This window comes from Plectropomus leopardus, chromosome 20 (assembly GCF_008729295.1).
Source record: "Plectropomus leopardus isolate mb chromosome 20, YSFRI_Pleo_2.0, whole genome shotgun sequence".
NCBI classification, from domain to species: domain Eukaryota; kingdom Metazoa; phylum Chordata; class Actinopteri; order Perciformes; family Serranidae; genus Plectropomus; species Plectropomus leopardus.
In genome coordinates, this window is record NC_056482.1 from 20,987,381 (window position 1) to 21,006,998 (window position 19,618).

The 19,618-nt window shown below is 38.4% G+C and overlaps 1 protein-coding gene across 1 annotated transcript; it reads left to right on the forward strand.

The window, feature by feature from the left end:
* Positions 1-473: 473 nt before the first annotated feature.
* On the forward strand, positions 474-3,645 carry LOC121960097 (serine/threonine-protein kinase pim-2-like). The gene is made up of 7 exons (XM_042509696.1): positions 474-534; positions 1,195-1,575; positions 1,972-2,114; positions 2,281-2,502; positions 2,617-2,794; positions 2,900-3,073; positions 3,539-3,645. Exons 1-7 carry the CDS (start codon positions 474-476, stop codon positions 3,643-3,645), a joined length of 1,266 nt encoding a protein of 421 aa, XP_042365630.1.
* The last annotated feature ends 15,973 nt before the right edge of the window (positions 3,646-19,618 follow it).

Consider the following 19,618-nt stretch of genomic DNA (forward strand, 5'->3'; position numbering starts at 1 on the left):
GACAGTGTAAAACAACAACAATGTATTTGGTGTATTTTGCTATTGCAGTATTTCACATTGGTAAGCTGTCCTGCCTGTGATAGTATTGGGTCAGCTTTTCAAGCTTTCATGAGAAGGACATTTGCTGTATTTAGTAAAATTTGTTGCCATAATATTAATACAATTAATACAATTGGTTTGTTTATTTGTTTTTTTTTTATTTGTTTGTTTGGGTTTTTTTTTTTTTTTTTGTGAAAATTTGAATGTTGTGCATTCCGTGATGTTTTAATGACATCGGACGGAACATGATGTCATAAAGCATTTTATTTCAGGTGACATCATGTTCTGTCCGATGTCATGAAGCGTTCTATTTCGGATTAGTGTATGTAAGAACTGTCAGGTAATATCAGAGATTCATTTGACAGACACGGGTTTACTGCTTCGCGAGGACGCATTTTTCTAGCGACAATTCATTTCAACGACATTTGATCGTAATGGATGGATCGAAGCAAGAGCCAAAGACTTTTCACTTTCCGGCCTTTGGCCAACCAAGAGGTAAGTGGCATAAAGATGAGATGGACGTTGGTTTGGTAACAACAATCCAAAAATTTTGTTTATCAGTTTACTTTGATGCTAAAAAATAAATAAGTAAAACATTTCAAATGCTTAGATGGGTACACTATCCAACATTTCATGGGGAAAACATGGATTAGAGAAAGATTAAGACAAACCTTTAAAGTTTCAATGTATATAATAGCTGTAGGTTGATAGAAAGGCCATTTAATACAACCCTTATTCATAAAAAGTTGGGTCAATGTGTAAAATGTTAATTTAAAAAATGATTGCAGTAAATTGGTAATTCTTCTCAAATACATGACTTTGAATATAGTCAAAGTACAAGATATTTAATGCTAAATTGATAATCTTTATGCAAGACTTGCAAGTAAGTTCCCTGTGTCATTCCATGTTATTGCACCGTATTTTTCATGGATTGAAAAGCTTCTGTTTCTTCATCACTTTAGTTTGATGTGTTGAATTGGCCTATTTCCCTCACATATGGTGGAAAGGATTTCCAAATCATTGCATGTTTATTTTATATTTTTAGTTTTTACACAGAGTCCCAGCCTTTTCTGAATTTGGGGTTGTACAGTTATTAATTAAATGTCACTAAATGCTGTTACTAGGTGTTTAACTTTGTTTTTGTTCTAATTTTAGCTGCGGACTTCACCTTCAAACTTGACAGCATAGTGGAGGATGTCCAGGAGACGAGGAGCAAGAGGAAGGCCAGTTCCCCTTTCATGACTGTGTATGAGGATGCCAGTGTGAGGGGGAACAAGCGGCGGGCTGACGAGACTGAGGAGGAGCACCCCAACAAAAAGCTCAGAGCTTGCAATGACACCAGCATCACTGAGTCCAGTAGTGGGGTGTCCAAGAGTGTCAGAGCGGGCCCATCTTCTGCGCCTCTTTACTCTGACACAAACAGGTCCTCAAAAACATCGTCGAGCCGGAGCCTGAAGATTTGTACATCATGCTCATCTTCCTCCTCAGAAAAGGAGGAAGGGTATGACTTGTCCTTCGCAGTCAAAACCAACAAAGGTAAATAGATAATTTGAAAAAAGTTAGGTTAGACCTGATTCATGGTTTGAAATTTTGAGAACTCTAATTATTGGCCTTGTTGCCATGAGTTCAGCCAGGAGTTGGTTTTCTTAGCTTAGCTAAGTTTAGCTTAGTTTATTTTAGCTTAGCACAAAGACTGAAAATGCTCTGTTAACAGTCAAGAAAATCCATCTGTCTCCAGTGTTTAAAATTTAGCACTTTTTATCTTGTTTGTTTAATCCATCAAAAATCCAAAGTTATCATACAGACATGAGCCGTACTTAATGTTTTCATTTGAATCTTGGCACGAAAGCGAGTAAGCACATTTCCAATCATTAAATGTCTGTCTAAAATTGATGCAAATACGTCACCTCTTTGTGTTTTTTTTTTTTACAGCTGAATTTGAAGGCACATACTACGAGCTTTCCCAACTTGGCAGAGGAGGTTTTGGATCTGTGTATGAAGGCTACAGGATAAAGGACATGACACCAGTGGCTATTAAACACATTCCGATGGAGCTGGTCGAATACAAGGAGGTGGTAAGTGATTAAATCGGGTTTCTTGAACACTATCAACTATATCATGTTTTACTGGTAGTGCCAGTGCCTTTGCATGGTTCAGACCATGCAAAGCTATTTCTTTCTCATTTAAGGTGGTATACATTGATGTTATTTCTGATCATGTTATTTTCTGTATGTTCTTTAGCTCCAAGACGGAAAGGTGTTTAAAGTCATCGATGAAGTCGCCCTCATGGTAAAAGCAGCAGGTGGGGCTGAATCAGCTGGGACATCTGCAGCTATCTCCCTGCTGGACTGCTTTGCTCTAGAGGAGGAACTGATCCTTGTTATGGAGAGACCAACACCTTCCATGGATCTCCGACGGTACTGCAGTGCAAAAGGAGGCTACTTGCAGGAAGACGAGGCTAAGGTACTGAAGCTAGGTGAAGGAGGAAGAGTTAGGCAGCATTTCCAGTTATTTATAATGTTTAGGTTCAACTCCACTGCATGCATTCACCTATTTCACTCTTTCACTCTATCACAGATTATCATGAAGCAGATGGTGGATGCAGCACTCGATATGCATGAAAATGGAGTGTTTCACAGGGACATCAAGTTGCTAAATGTCCTTGTTGAAACTGGATCCGCTGTCCCACGTGTCCGAGTGATCGATTTTGGCTGCGGTTGTCTTGTGACAGATGGATATTATCATCGCTATTCTGGTATGATATCTTAGAATATTAAAAGAAGGATTCTCATGCTGTTCTCAGTTTTTGTTGTTGTAATTCCGATTGTCTCTGACCGTCTTTCTCCTTTATGTTCTTTAGGTACCTTCACGAAAGCTCCTCCAGAGTGGTTTCTGGAAAAACAATACCAGGCGGAACCCACAACGGTGTGGCAGCTGGGAGCACTGCTGTATGACCTGCTCGACCATCAGGACACTTTCAAAACATCAGTTTATCTTCGGAGCGGGATTGACATCTGTCCTAATCTGACGACAAGTAAGCCATACAAACACATTTTGAAAGGGTCATTTAAATGAAATTATAAAAGATGGTGTTTTTTATACCAATACACTGCAATATTTTTTAACGTTTTGTAGTTTATAGCCATACAAATTTGCAGTTTGTTGTAGATTATGTATTCTAACATACAGTTTGTGAAAAGAGACGTTGCTTGGTTTTTTAAAAGTTATGAGCACTATGAAGTTAAAATCACCTTTAGTGTAGCACTGTTAAGGCAGAAATCTGTGGCTTCATCTCATTTTCAAATAAACCAAGACATGTTTGCGTTAACACTTGCAATACTCCAAATTAGACATGTTTCTGTTTAAAAGAATTCATGTTTTTTGTTACTCTTACCCACCATTCCAAAAATAAATAGACGCAAATCTTTGAAAAATGATGCTTGTTTAACAATGAATCACTGAACCACCAACTAAACCTGTGATCTCCTGCTCTCTCTAGACTGCAAAGACTTCCTGAAGAAGTGTCTTACCGAAGACCCCGACTGGCGAGCCACCTTGCTTCAGCTAAAATACCATCCCTGGCTTTGTGACGGGCGACCACGTTAGCAGAAATGTGAATTTTCTGCTAACATGGTTGCCTCCTGGTTGTTGAATGCCCAGTGATCCAGTTCTCAGTCTGCACTGCAGTCTAATACACTTGGATTCCTGAGCATGCAGCAGTCAGGTCTTGAGCTGCATCCAGCCCTTAACCAATTCTTGGGCACCTGTCTGACCTTGGTCCTCATTTAGGTTGGTTGGGCTGGTTTGCAGCTACAATTGAGGTCCTGTCCCCAAGAGTCTCTTGAGAGTCTCTTGAGTTCCAATAGGATCTCTAGTTTGTTTTTTTTCTTTTTTATATCATAACTGTAATTTAGTTGTTTTTTACGACATCCATTGCACGTCTGTCCGTCCTGGGAGAGGGATCCCTCCTCAGTTGCTCTTCCTGAGGTTTCTACCATTTTTCCCCCCGTTAAAGGAGTTTATTTGGGGAGTTTTTCCTTAGTCGATGTGAGGGTCTAAGGACAGAGGGATGTCGTATGCTGTAAAGCTCTCTAAGGCAAATTGTGATTTGTGATAATTGGCTTTTTAAACAAAATTGCCTTGACTGCTTTACTCTCATTTCCGAATGTTGATCTGTGCTGTGAACACGACATCTTTTGCCCTGTGCACCGTGAGGGTCTCAGGACAGGGATGTCGTGTGTAGTACAGAGACACATTGTGATTTGAGCAATTGGCCTGTTAAAATAAAATTGAATACCCTAAAACAATGTTAAAAAAAATAAAACTAATCTGTACACATCTTTGTCTTGTGGTGTTTTAAATGCAGAATTTCACCTCTGGGGATCAATAAAAACTTAAGTTACCATATTTTTGTCTTGATTCATGTTTAAATGTAAAGTTTTGACATCAGTGTTGTATCACTAAACACAAACCTTTAAGGGGCACCTCAAGATTTTAACCATGTATACAGCTTACATGTCATGTTGACAGCTACTCATCTTGTCAACAGTTTATTATTCACTCTTCCTGGAGAAGAGACTTTTGAATGTCTGAGAAATGAGTTGTGATAATGTCAGCAGTTATCTCAGTTTTATTGGAAAGCCCGCTGTTTAGCTAAAATGGTTTAATTAGGACTTGTAAATACGTACATTCTAAACTATATGTTTTCTGTTATTTATTTTATATTTAATGTTTAATTCCTTTACATTCAATGCATGAAAACGGAACTCAAGCAAGAGCTTATGGACTTCAAAAAGACTTTCGGAATGATATCAAGCAAGAGTTCAACAGTTTCAAGACGGAGATAAACCAGAAGTTACAAAGTGTCATCGGAGATATATGGAATCACGGTTCAAGGCTAACGGAAGCAGAGCAACGGGTGGAAGACGTGGAGACAGCTAATATGGAGCTGAAAGACGCTCTGCTCCACTCTTTCAAACAACAGAAACTCCTTCAGGCCAAGGTGACGGACCTTGAAGGAAGATAACGGCGAAATAACATCCGCATATACGGAATAAAGGAGGCCACACAGAGGAGTTCAGTGCTAACTTTCATTGACAAACTTTTTGAAGACGGAGCTCTCACTCGACAGGAGCGCCGACCTGCAGATTCAGCGAGCTCACCGGTCGATTGGTCCCAAGCCCCAAAACGAGACCGTCTCGAGGTCTATTCTGGTAAACTTTAACAGATATGACACGAAAGATGCAATCCTTAAGGCAGCCTGGGCAAAGAAGATCTTATATGAGGGAAAAAACGGTGTCTTTTTCACATGACTTCCCAACCAAAGTGAACAACAAACTCAAAGAATACAAAGACCTGAAAAAAGTCTGATTTGTGCTACAATTGTTAGTCTAGATGCTGAAAAAAGCTTTTGACTGTGTTAACTGGGAATACTTGTTTCTGATTTTGGAACGATTTGGTTTTGCAGAGAAGTCAATAAATAGTATTAAAGCATTATACTCGGCTCCTACAGCAAGAATTAAGATAAACGGTCGGCTTACTGATAGAATACAACTTGAAAGATCCACCTGTCAGGGATGCCCGCTCTCTCCTACCCTCTTTGCACTGTACATAGAACCATTGGCACAAACAATAAGAGAAGACTGTAATATTCAAGGAGTCATGGTTTGTAACACAGAACACAAAATAGCGTTATACGCTGATGACATTTTATTATATATTAATAACCCAGATGTCTGCCTTATTCTTTTAAGTACCCTTCACAGATTTGGCACATATTCAGGATATAAGCTAAATATACAAAAAAACAAAATACTAACATTCAATTACAACCCATCCCTTGACCTTAAACAAAAGATCCCCATTGACTGGTCACAAAAAGCAATCAAATACCTGGGCATATGGTTAACCCACTCTCTGAAAGATTTGTACAAAAAAATTACGAACTAACGAACAAAAAAATTAAAGAAGACCTTAGCAACTGGTCATCACCCTTATTAAATTAAAGTGCAAAAATTGACGTAATAAGAATGTCTATTTTGCCTAGACTTCTGTACTTATTGATGTCATTACCAATCAGAGTGCCAACCACTCAATTTAATGAATGGGACAAACAAATTTCATGATTTATTTGGAATGGGAAAAGACCCCGGGTTAAATACAGGACTTTAATTATCAGGAAAGAAAATGGAGGTATGTCACTCCCAAATCTGAGGGACTGTTACTACTCAGCACAATTAAGAATTATAACTTGTTGGTGTGACAATAATTATGAAGCAAAATGGAAGGAGATGGAGAGAGAATGCTTGGGCATTCCCATACAAGCAATGATTGGTGATCATAAATTAATGACTGCATATCAAGAACATAGTCACCCTTTTGTCTCTTTCACTCTACAAATCTGGTTTGAGATCACAAAACAATTAAATCTCGAAGCTCAAATAAGAAAGCTTAGATGGATTGCTTATGACACAGAATTCAAACTTAACTCCATGGATCGCAGATTCAGATACTGTCTGAATAAAGGCATTACTGCTTACTGTAATATAATGGAGAAAAACACCTTATATAGTTTCCAAACACTGAAAGGAAAATTTGAGTTAGAGAAAAATTATTTTTTCAGATACTTACAGCTCCGTCAGTATTACTCAACCACAATGGGGAAAAGTGAAACACTTATGGAATCCAATGAGCTAATACAAATCATGGTAAAAGCATACTCAGGTATTTCTAAATCTGCTATCTCTAAGCTTTATCGAGGTATTATTAAGAGTAGGGGAGCCTAAACAAACTATATCAAGGAAAGACGGGAGAAAGAATTAAAGACAACAATATCTAGCCAGCAATGGAAAAACATGTGTGAATCTGTTTTTTCTACTTCCTGTTCTAGGTATTGGCGTGAATTTTCCTGGAAATGCCTTGTACGTTTCTTTATTACTCCTAATATGAAAGCTTATTCAATATCAGTAAAACGTAAATGCTGGAGGAATTGCGGAGATGAGGGGGCTAACCACCAACACATTTTTTGGAGCTGCCCAAAAGTACAGCCTTTTTGGGCTACTATTTCGAAGCTCATGCAACAAGTCCTCGGATTCCATATCCCTTTGTATTGTATTGTTAACTTGCAATTAGATATATTGTGGTGCAATGCAGTCCAGTCATAGTGTACTTTATTGTGTATATATATATATATATATATACATATATATATATATATATATATTATAAAGTGTCTTTGAGTACCTTTTATTATTATTAATGCTGAAGAGTAACATAAAAGTAATTATAATTATTGATGAACAAAATATTTTCTACAAGTAGTAATTAAATATCTTTTGTTGAGCAGTGATTGCAAATTAGAATATAAAAGTTGTTCAATGTGGCTCCTTTTTATCCGGACTATGCTTAGAATAGATTTATTGTTCCAGAGAGAGATTTGTTTTCAAAGCCAGGACACAGAAATATACAAATATACACATAGTAATAATTACACACTGGCATTCCTTAGAAAAGCAAATATACTGAGCATAATTGCTCACTCAAAGCCAATTAGATTTATTGACAGGGGATCATGGATGTCTGTACAAAATTTGATGGCAATCTGTCTTTGTTAAGACGTTTCAGTCTTGACCAAACTGGTGAAGCAACCAACATTTCCGACCCCAGAAACACATCACAAACATGGCTAAAGCATGTGTTTGCTTTTTTGTCATTTTAGTATGTAACCACGTTACTTGATATGTCAGCTAGTAAATCAGCTAGTAAATCAGACATACACTCAAACAAATGTTAGCAGACATGACAAGATTTACGTAAAAATGTGTGCACCCACATCATCAGGTAAGAAATGGGTAAACACATGCATGTCTGCTCTTACTCAGACGCACAGTCTCCCCTGCAGACACTTTCTCTCTCTCTCACACACACACACAAACACACAGGGACATTCTTGGATAAAGAGCTATTTGTTTTAATGGCCGAAGGGAGGATGTGGATCTACCACCCATTGTGATGCTGTGCTGACTGCTGTGGTTCTCAGGCATTGTGCGAAGAAAATCAGCCCCTTAAAACTCCACGTTAGAGACAATCAACTCTAAAAAGTGCATGTTCGAGCCACAGCAACAGCTGGAGGTCTGTCAGTCTGCACAAGAGTTTGTCCAAACAAAATCCCAGGTCAAGTCCTTCATGGTAATTTAAATAACGGACGGAACACCGAGCCAAATCTCCACAGTCAAGTTGTTGTCAGCAATGTAGGCTGGCTGCCGAGATGTCAGAAATACAAACTCAAATACACAGTTGCATTCCTAGAAATGCACTGAATATTAGTCCAGCTTAAAAAGCCTAAAGGTCCAATATTGTCATAAATCAGATTTTAATGTCTTTTTGAAAAATTAAGCAGGTACTGATGCTATTTAGTATCAACATGCTCAATCCACAGAAAAATGCACACAGTCCACGTTCTTAAATTGGGCCTCTAAATGGACTGTTAGGACTTCCTTGAGGTTGTGATGTCATAACTATACTTTTATATAGATCTTGTGTCACTACAGTGCTGCTGCAGTCATTCCCGCAGCTGCAATGATGGCGCAAAGACACAGAGTGCAGATGAGGAAGACCCCAAAACACTGACCAATCAGAACAGACAGGGGGCCTTAAAGAGACAGGCATTAAAATGGAGTGTTTCAGACAGAAGGTGAATACAGGTATATTCAGGCAGACAGTATGAGAAAAAGATATGTCTTTTGAACATTAAAAGCATGTAAACATGTTCTTGTAGAAACCCCAAAATACAAATATGAATCTAAAAATGAGCACAAAATGGGACCTGTAACGTGGATACATTGGTTCTTCAGTTTATTGATCCAATTTTCTCCCTCAAAATCCCTTTTTGACAGCTGATATTATTTATATCAACCAACAGAAATGCTAGAATATGCTACGGGCTTATTCAGAGGCACGTGCTGCGGTGTTAATTCTTCCAAAATGTGGTATTATGAGCATACTGACCAAGACCCTAGGGGACAACTCTGTGAAAAAAGGAGCAAATTATTCAGATTTTGAAAGAAGAAACTGTACGTCTGTTTCCTAGAAAATGCTCACCACACTGGATTTACTCTCAAGATCTGGTCACCAATTACACAAATGACTACCTTCTGTGTCCATAGCCATATGCCTTACACACACACCAACCGTTGTCTTATCTACACACACTACAAAAACAAGCACAGCTTTCATCTAAAAAAAAACAAACAAAAAAAAACAATGAAAAGGACTCAAAAAAAACGATGCTACACTGTCAATATGTCCTTTCAAGCAGGATTGTGGGGAAAAGACTTATCTGATGGCCTACATGTTGTTTGGAAAATCCATTAAATGGTTGTTGGTAACAACTACAGGATGTCAGAGCGGCTGATGTTTTGTTCAACAAGTGTTATTCCACTTCCACAACAGTGGACACGTCAATCAGAGCTCTCAGGGCAAAGGTCACCAAGGTTATCTTGTAAGTGTCAGAGCTTTACAACTAGAGATTTTTGACCTCTGACAATTTGAGATCTGACAGATTCTGACTTTATTTGATCCAGTGTAAACTGAGATGCTTTGGGAGGAATAATATGAGCCCAAATGTAAATATGTTGCGGATTAATGAATTTTCTTATCTGTATAGTGTTCATGCTTGTTGTTTTAATGAGCAGCAGAGATGTGCAAAGACAGCATGTGATGACAGCTCCCGGTCTTATCACCATACATGGAGTATGAAGTAGGGCGTTGTTGTGAAAGAGATGAATGAAAAAAATCAAACAAAACAAAATTGAAGGAAAAACAAAACAAAACCCAGTGCAGACATACAGACAGTCTTTGGTAACAGTACACAAGGGAAATAACCTGATTCAACTGCATAGTTGCATATATAACAGGAGAGAGAATCAAGTTAGAAAAATAAATTCACTTAGACCCTGGCTGGCAACACCCTGTTTATTCTATAGCCAATTCAATGAAAGACTCGCCCTTCTATGCTGTTACTCAACTCTTACAAATCTATCTCTGCCAAAATCTCATGTTTATTCCCGCTTTGACACTCTTGCCCTGTCACATTCAGTTTCTTTCCACATCTTCTCTCTTGTACCTGTCAATATTTTTTTTCTGTGATATTTCTTTTTTTAATATTTCACTCATTTTATCTCTTTCTGTTGTGGCTGTGTATATGTGTATGTGTGATTCCCCTGCAGTATGGTTAGTGTAATTTATAGGGACACTGCAGACTGTGGAGAGACTCTGGTTTCAGCTTTGAAGTCACAATGACCACAGGACCTCTAACTGACTAACACACACACACACACACACACACACACACACACACACACACACACACACACACACACACACACACACACACAGAGGACCTGTGGATAAAACACACACTGTCAGTTCCTTTGCCAGAATCCTAAAAGAGCAAGTCAGCAAGGGAGAGATGTGTCACACAGAGAAAGAGAGCAAGCGAGAGACAGATGGCGCAGAGAAGTAAGGGAGGAAGGAGAGGAAAGATATAAAGACCCTAAAAAGGAGAAATGGAGGAAGGGAGGGGGAGAGGTAGAGAGGGGGGAGAGGAAGTGGTCCCTGCCCAAAGAGGTAAAAGAACCCCTTGTCTGTTTCAACAAAGTCACATTTCAGCTCTCTTTAGTTCAGCTCTCTTTAGTTCAGTCAGGTTTGTCACTTAGTCCAGATTCCCAGACATTAAGACTTGAATGAAAGAAAGATGTTGCTTGGACCTTCAGTTGTTTGAACATGGTAGAGCTCCAGAGATGAATCATTTAATCTATGACTGTCAAACAATTAGTTTTTGTAAACCCAGTTGTGATTCATCTATTTATTTATTTTTTTAATCATGTTTTCAATTCCTTTATTTTTCATTTCAAAACAGTTTGGATTCCTAATCAAGACAATCTGATGAGAATAGTTTTACCTTGTCAATACGGACTTCACGTGACAGCAAAAAACTGCATGTGAATAACAAAGTGGGCACGTCTGTAAAGGGGAGACTTGTGGGTACCCATAGAACCCATTTTCATTCAGAAATCTTGGGGACCCCTGTGCCCATGCCGTTTTCCTTGCCAAAATTTTGCCTAACTTTGGAGCATTATTTAGCCATCTTTGTCAAAATCTAGCATGACGTGGTTGGAATTACAGGATGTATTAGGTCTTGTAGTTTCATATGATACCATTATCATTGCTTTAGCTTTATAACTCAGCCCAGTACAGCCTCTTAAAAACAGGAATGTCTGCCAGCGATTAACATGATTTAATCGGACTTTAATCGCATCAACATGTTAACACTGACAGCCCTAATTTAACAATAATATAATGCTTAATAATGGTGAGGTTGACTATTGAACTTACACAGACAGATCAGTGTGTAATATTGTGTCCGTGTGTGTGTGTTTGTGATAGTGGACACTCAGGGGTTGCCTTAACATATGGTTGACTAGGAGGGGGTATGTCTGTAACTCTGTGTGACATGCTTTGTGGTATGTTAAGAATGTGTGATAGCCCGCACACACACACACACACACACAGACACACACACACCCATACACACACACACAGGGGCTGTTGTGTTTTTACATCAAAGAGGTGACATATAGCACCCAACTTCAATAAGAGGTCAACCACAGCAGATCACCCACTGTCAGAGTGGCGATGAGAGTGTCACTCATTTTCGTGTGTGTGTGTGGCTCGTAAGGAAAGATAGAGTTTGATTGACGGAGAGAGAATGAAAGAGAGAAATAGAGAGAGCATATGTTTCAGTGTTTGTGTGTCACAAGGTCATGTGAGCCTGTTAATTCTATCTGTCATTGAGTTCTCCGACACTCTTTGAGGCGAGTCAACGACCTAACCTGCTGACGTACCCTCACTCGCACATACAGACTTAAGAGAAGCGATGGGATCCTGATAGCAATGTGCCCACTACATGTGTAAATTCAGCTTTATAAGAGAGTCTAGCGAACTGGCAGGATACTTTTATTGTGAATAGGTTACAGGATATGCAATGAGTTTGTCAACAATATCCCTTTTTGTGTGTTTTTAAAACACAGTGAAAACCTTTTTTTTTTTTTTTTTTTTTTTTTTTTTTATGAAATAGGCATTAGACTGCTTTTCCATTGCAAGTAGACCAAAGTAATGTACAAGGTCTTTCTGTTTTTTTTTCTGTCTCGACTAACCCCCATCACACACTCACACAATTCAAACATACCAAACTGATAAGATGGTTGTTGATGCCATACTGGATATATTTTGTTGTATAGCTGATTTACTGAAATAAAACATAGACTTTTTCAACACAGTGCTTGCTAAACTACATTTGTTTGAGGCCACACCATGTATTCAACACATAAGTGAAAATACAACACAGAAAATGTCATTGTAATGGAATGCATGAAAGATTTATGCAACCCTAACAGAATGTTCGTCGAAAATGAATTATCTTAAAAAGGCAAGTCCCCCACTGCGTGATGTCATGTCTTTCTGGTAGTCAACTAAAACTGTTTATAACTTCAGTTTAGATTGCTTGCAGAGTTGTTGTGTTGGGCTGTCGTTACTCATCTGTCAGGTATCTTGCTCTGCATGAGTCGATTTTCTATCTTCAGTGGGGCAACTCCTTTTGAACCCCTTTTATGCAGGGGTATTGTTGCAATTTAGGATTTTGCTTCCGGGGAGTTGGGGGATTTGCAAAAAATAGAATTAAAAACAGAATGGTTGAAATCAAAGCAGCAGAGGTAGAGATATTTAAGTTCCTAAACCTCTGAATTCCCTCATCAGAGGTTATTTTAGGGTGTAGCACTCAACATAAAGGGCAGAAAATATGCCATTTATTGACAAAATTAGCAATGAAAAGAGGGCAAAAGTTGGGAGAGAGGTTAAAATTCAAAGCGGCTAAATTTAAGTACGGGGGAAATGTATGTCCATCAGTGCAGTCAAAATGAACATGATTACTATGATTCTCCCACACATCACACACCATTTGACAACTTGGAGACACATAAATAAAACCACAGTGAAGACAGCAGTGTAGATTTTAACCATTCCCCAGAACATATGTCAACGCCTTCTCCACAAAGAGTCCAGTTTATTAGAAATCAATCATGTGAACATTAGACCAGTGAGGTGTTTTCATATTGATTGTTGTCATATTTGGCTGGGGGTTGTCTCTGTAGTGAAGGCTCTGTTCATGTCTGTATATTTCTCACAGTTTTCTATGTATTTTCTTAATGTTTGTGCTTTTGCCTGCTTGGGTACTGCAGTTGAAACTTAGCCTTGCTGGCTGGCTGTGGTAATTTTCAGAAATGTGATTCATATGCACCGTCTTTGCCAAATAAAGAAAGAAAAGGCCAAAGCAAAATGAACAACTAAAGAAAGCTGCAGACCCACAGCAAACTGCCACGTACTTCTTTCCTCACGCTTACTCTACTGACTGGCATTTTATCTCCTCAGCCTCACTGGAACCTACCAACTGCCCAGGTAAGTATAGGGGGGAGCTGAACAGAGAGCAAGCCCCAACATCAAATACAATATTAACAAAACATTAATGTAATATTTTTCTGTCGCTGTTGATGTCACAATTTACCTTTGGCCACCCATACATGCTAGGGAGTCAATTAAATGTAATTTAAATGTCATTATTGCAGAACAATTTTACCTATCTTCCTGTATCTTAAAAAAGCCCAGCCCCTCACTGCTTAGAGGACCTAATGATGCAAACCTGTTTCACTCATCCTGATTGAGCAGGTGATCTAAATCACCCACATGCTGAATCCCTGTCAACAGGTTAAAACCATGCACAACAACAAACCAAACAAATGAAACAATCTTTTGTTATTTACATAAGCAGTGATAAATTTTAAAAATGAAATACCCTGTTGATGTTGGGGAACAGGGCTTGGTGAAAATAAACCTTTTTTTTTTACATTCAGAGGTTATGGTAGTTTTTGTTTGAGTTGAAGAGTTGAACACAGAGGTTGTTTTGTTTTTTAACTATTTTTAGATAAATGGTGTTAAATATGTTTACCCAGGACCTGATTGATGTCATTTGGTTACACTTGTACATCTGAGGTAAAAAAATATCCTATATATAATATAATCCTAAGTATCACAAAGGTCTGTTCAATTGGAAGTGAAGTGTTTTAGGTCAGCCAGGCTCAGTGTTTAGGAGAAAGTGTTTGGCCTGAATGTCTGTTTAACCCAAACAGTTCTTGGTGGCTACAATAATAGATTTGTGTAGGCAACATAATTATTTACAGAGAAAAATCCTTGTTTACTGCCTTATTTTACTTTCTGCATGCACGTTTGTTTGTTTGGATTGTGAGTGTTTGGGTCCGGCTGTCTGACGGTCAGTATGCGTGTGCTGTATGTAGCCTACTCATCTGTTGATTTGCCTTGAGTATTTATAGAGTGGCCTCTAAATTTATTGTTTTTTTGGGGGGTTTTTTTGAGGGGTTATTTTTCGATATGACTACGAGTGAGATCTTACATTTGTGCACACAATATATGAGGAAATATCAAGAGTCTAAAGTATGAGATGTACAGTATGCCTTGTGAAAACAAGCCATTGCACAGTATCATGTACGTTGAAATGTATTCAGGGTGGAAGGGACTGTCTTCTGTTGATATGTAAATACAGTACCATAAAACCAATGATATTCATGTTGAGGCCCTAGGAGAAAAGAAAAGTAAAGGTTATAAGGAGGAGTTGTGAAAAAGAAGAGAACATGAAAAAACATGAAAGCAATTAACAGAGAAATCTGGGATAGAGATGCATGTGTGCACAGATTTATACACACAGGAGGAAAGCTGAGTCAATCCTAGAGACCCTAAAAAAACACATACTCTGGCCAAGGCAAACACAGAAGAACTGATGAGGGAGGAAGAGAGAGTGAAAACATCATCTCACTACAACCACTATTTCACCGACAAGCTCTCCATTCTTTTATGTGAAGTCGCTGTCAGGGTAATGCTAATATGCAGGTGAGCTGCTCACAATGCATGATAAAGACCTCTAGGGGGCACCATCACTTGCCAAAAGTCAAACAATTTGCGACGTATATAAGAATTGTTTTCAGTGACTGCTTACATCAACTAGCAGGTGTTCCTGCTGCCAAAGTTACCACAACTAACATGGTAGTGGAAACTGTAATGAATCATCATTTCTGTAAATGGGTCTCCGAGCAATGTCTTCAGTGAGTTGTTTTAGTGTCTTAAACTGTGCAAATGTACTGAACCGTGGTGATATTATTGCTATCTCGATCTAGAGCCCAGCTTACAGTTGGACTGTACAAGACATTTATTGAACCTATCAGTTTCTAAAGTTACCGCTCCAGATGGAATTTCAAAGAGTGGAAACTTCCAGGATAAAAAAAAAAAAGATATTGACTTGGTGCATATCCATCTCACACTCTCCACATTTCCATAATTTGAATTGAATAGCCGAGAAAAACTACAACACCACCAAAAAAGTTGAAGGAGAAGAAAATAGATTTTGTGAAATTTGAAGCTGACTTTAAAAGAAAATAAAAGTTCAGCAGTCCATTCATTTTTTAAGGATCATATTTCCATGTCCTAAAAGCATTGTTTTGATACAGACATTAAGTCATAGTCATTTGCAACGCTTTGGAACTCAGGCTTTCATCATGGGATCAATCTGAGGTCAGTGGGAAAACACACAATGTTCCGTTCTGTCGAACTCATCTCGGACTGTTTTTCTCTCCCTCTTACTAAGCTTGTCTCTCCTTCTCCCAATGTCTGAGTATTATCTTTTAAAAAGATCTGTCAGATCTAATAGGCTAAATATTTTGGCCTTCTAAAGGTCTTTGCTCTGTGACAATGGTTCATTTTGTCTATTCATGTGAGACATACACAAAAAAAGCATGTACGGTTAACATTTTCTGTGAGCAGAAGAAGTAAAGTCCTGTGGGATGTTATGGCAGCTGAAGTGACCTTAACTCATACAGTCATTCAGAAGGTGTATTGATTTTTTTGTGGCTTTTATCTGATCCCAGAAGAGAAGAAAAACTTGTACTCGTCGAACATCCATGCGAGTTATGTGTTTGTGTAGCTCTCTAGTCAGACTGTTATTGTTGCAGCTAAACTGCTAAAGAGCAGAAGTTATACTTATTTATTTTTGGGGCAGTTATCTAACAGCCTCATTATCACCACACTCTGGACTGGGGCAGGGTAAATCTATGTAACCAGGGAAAACCAAAATATTCTGTGATAGGAGAGAAACTCATATGGCCAAATTTGTACTAAATCACATCTGGGTTTTGACGAGACTAGTGTAAATAGAGCCTTGGTTAAGGTTAGAAAAATAAAATAATATGTTTTTTGGACTACAGTAAGTCTATCCTTATAATATAGGAGTAATAAAAACTGCAACTCTGCAAACTCTGCAGCTGTGTTAGACAAATGCAATATTTTTACCACTTTTTTAGGAAAAATATCGAACAGAAAAGGGAGGTGAGAAAGACATCAATACAACATGAAGTTGTATTTCTATTTTCACATTTTACTCATGATTTAGATTACACACATGCACACAACTAATATCTTTCATGGAATGAATGTGCAGCTGTCAATGCTGTTATTTTTTTTTTAGAGATACAGATTTGCAATCATGCAATAGAAGGAATATGACAATTTTACCATAAAATCCAATGAGCTAACCAATCATTAAACATATAGGCGCGTTGTTGATGTTAAAAAAACTGCTGCATGGAATTACTTTGGTTTCTTGTCGCAAGCACTTCTGCTGAGCCTCTATTCTTGCCCTCGTCTTTCACCCATTCATTGATTAGAACATCCTCAATGATGGCAAACCATGATCCAATTCAAGGCCAGTAGCATTGGGGCGGAGGAAAGAGGACAAGAAAAAACGCATAAAAAGCTGAATGGAGAGCAATCACTGTCTTCCCTCCTTTCCTCTCTTCCCTTTCATTTTCTGCTGCCACCTGCCCTCTTTCACCCAGTCTTTGTGTAACAAATAAAGCTCTCCTTATGTTTGAATCACCAGTGCAACGCAGAAACCAGATCTCACCCAAGTACCGCTATGATACTCTAACCACTCATTATACGCTGCAGTGATTACAGGACTGGCTAAACTCTGCTTTGATTTCACATATCAACTTTGCACACACATCACAGAGATCTTGGATTTTTGCATGTGCAGCTGATTGGATCTGAATGTTTGCACAGTATCTCATATGGCCGCAGAGTGATTGCATGCCCGGATGTGCCTGCAGTGTGAGGATTGGGTTTTCGTGTAGGCCGATTTGTGTGCTGTATGTGCCTTAGTATACATATATGTCTACATATATATATATATATATATATATATATATGTCTATTTTGCCATTATCGTCATCATATCAGTTACTCTAAATTTCTTTAACTGTATCTCCTCATTTTCTTTACTCCTTGTTTTTTTTTTTTCCTTGAACTGGCGATTAGGTCCTAATCTTTTATTCGTAGTTTTGACAGTCACTCACAGTAATACCCAGTGATGTCTCTGATTTCCCATATCTCAGCATTTACTTTGGTGAGCACATTGTTATCGTAACCGATCGCAACGGTGGCCAAAATAATGAAAATACGACCCAACTTGTAATATCCATTTTCCATTGAATCATCAGCCATGCATGTAAAAATGATATGACTTCACCCCTTTCTATTGGTGGGAACAACAACACTGGAAGACATAATTAAGCTGATTTAGTTCACTGCTGCCACTTTGCAGTATCATGTGTGGGACAGAGAGACATGGAGACACACAGAGAAGTGAGTTGTGTATGAGGTAGGCTACAGAGTGGAAAACCAGGGTTTTGGAAACATGATTTCCTGTGGAAACAGTGATGTCATGATAGTCTGTCTTTCACAGTCCCTCGTGCACGCACACACACACACACACTGGCATTGTCTGTGTGAATCAGGTTTGCTCTTGCACTCTGTTAATGTCATTAACATAGCAGTGTGTGTTAACTGTGCTGTACACTGCATGATTTTATAGTGGTTTTTCAGACTCTACTACAGTGGTCTGGGAACAAAGTTTGTCAGCATAATTCATCTGGGACTGGCAATCACAACAGAGACATCTCAATTTTATCAAATAAATCAAACAAATTTTATTTTTTATACCACACAATGACTACTTGTGAGCTTCTTTGGATGGCAAGCTAACCAGTAAAATGCTAACTAGCCAATCTCATGCAAACACAAGAAAAGCCATAGCCTACCAAGCTTAGCCTTGTACCATTTAGCAAGGCAAGATCAGCTGCCAAACAATAAGTAAATAATATCTGCATTTTTAAATGTTGTTGCCTATCTTGATTCTTGCTTCAAGACTGATTGCAAACCATACTGTAAAATCTCATGAAATTGGATGGTCCAACAGTATCACCGACACATTTCCTCAAAGGGAAACATGGAAAGATGGATTGTGGTGTTGCAATCAAGATGGATTGCAACAGCACAGATTTGCTGATTGTGGTGATTCCATTCAAAGTACTTGATTTTAGTGTGATATTTCATACTTAAAACACTGGTGTTTCAAAATATCACCAGGGACCATTGGGAAAGCTTGGGTTACTTTGAATATTGAGAAAGAAAAAAAAATGAAAAAAAGATTTAAGCCTGTTCCTAAATCAGATTTTTGAGTTGAACCACTCATTTTAGAGTCAGACTGAATAGCTTTGTGGTGCTATTTTTTCCATGCAGTGGACAGAGAGGAGCGAGGACAGATCATAGCCTGATCGACTGCTCCCAACAAATTTCTGACATGTCAGAAATTTTAATCAGCTGTTATCAGGCTCTCATAGATGAACCAGAGCGCTGAGTTGATTCCCCAAGGTCACTGCCTTTTTACTCACTCAATTAATAGTAAAAGTCCAAGTAATTAAAATTTGGACTCTCAGGTTTTTGAAGAAATTGACTTTTTTGGGATGTCTGTCTCCTCATTATTGTGAACTGTATATCTGCTAGAAAACAAACTTCTACCTGCCTGTTGCCCTTGTGCTTTTAAGTGAATCTTTGAGAATTTTCAATAGCCAGAATAAACTGCAGGGGCTAATGGGCAGTTTCATTGTCTATTTTACACATGCAGTGAAAGCACTCCAGTTGTGAATTGATGATTGGACCTCAGTGTGAGTATATAAATCCAGAGCTTTGGCTTTCATCACAGACATGTTGTACAGTGGAACAGTGGTACAGTTGGAATCGAACAGCATTTCTAAAATGGGTTGAAATCATACAGTGTATCCCCACTTTAAGAGATGCAGTTCAACATAAGCACCCATAGAATCGATGCCTGGGTTAATATATCTCTCTCTATATATACACTTCTGATCAGTGCAAGAGAAGTGCTGATGTAGAAATAAATCAATACTTGCTCTGCAGTCGTTCATATACTTCTCAGTGGTAGCTCAGAGAGACACAATGAAGCCTTGAGCTTTCCTTCCCTACTGACATTAGTAATTCCCAAGATTTATGAATAATAACATGGCAGAGCTGGAAACAAATAGACCAACAAATGGTTAGACCT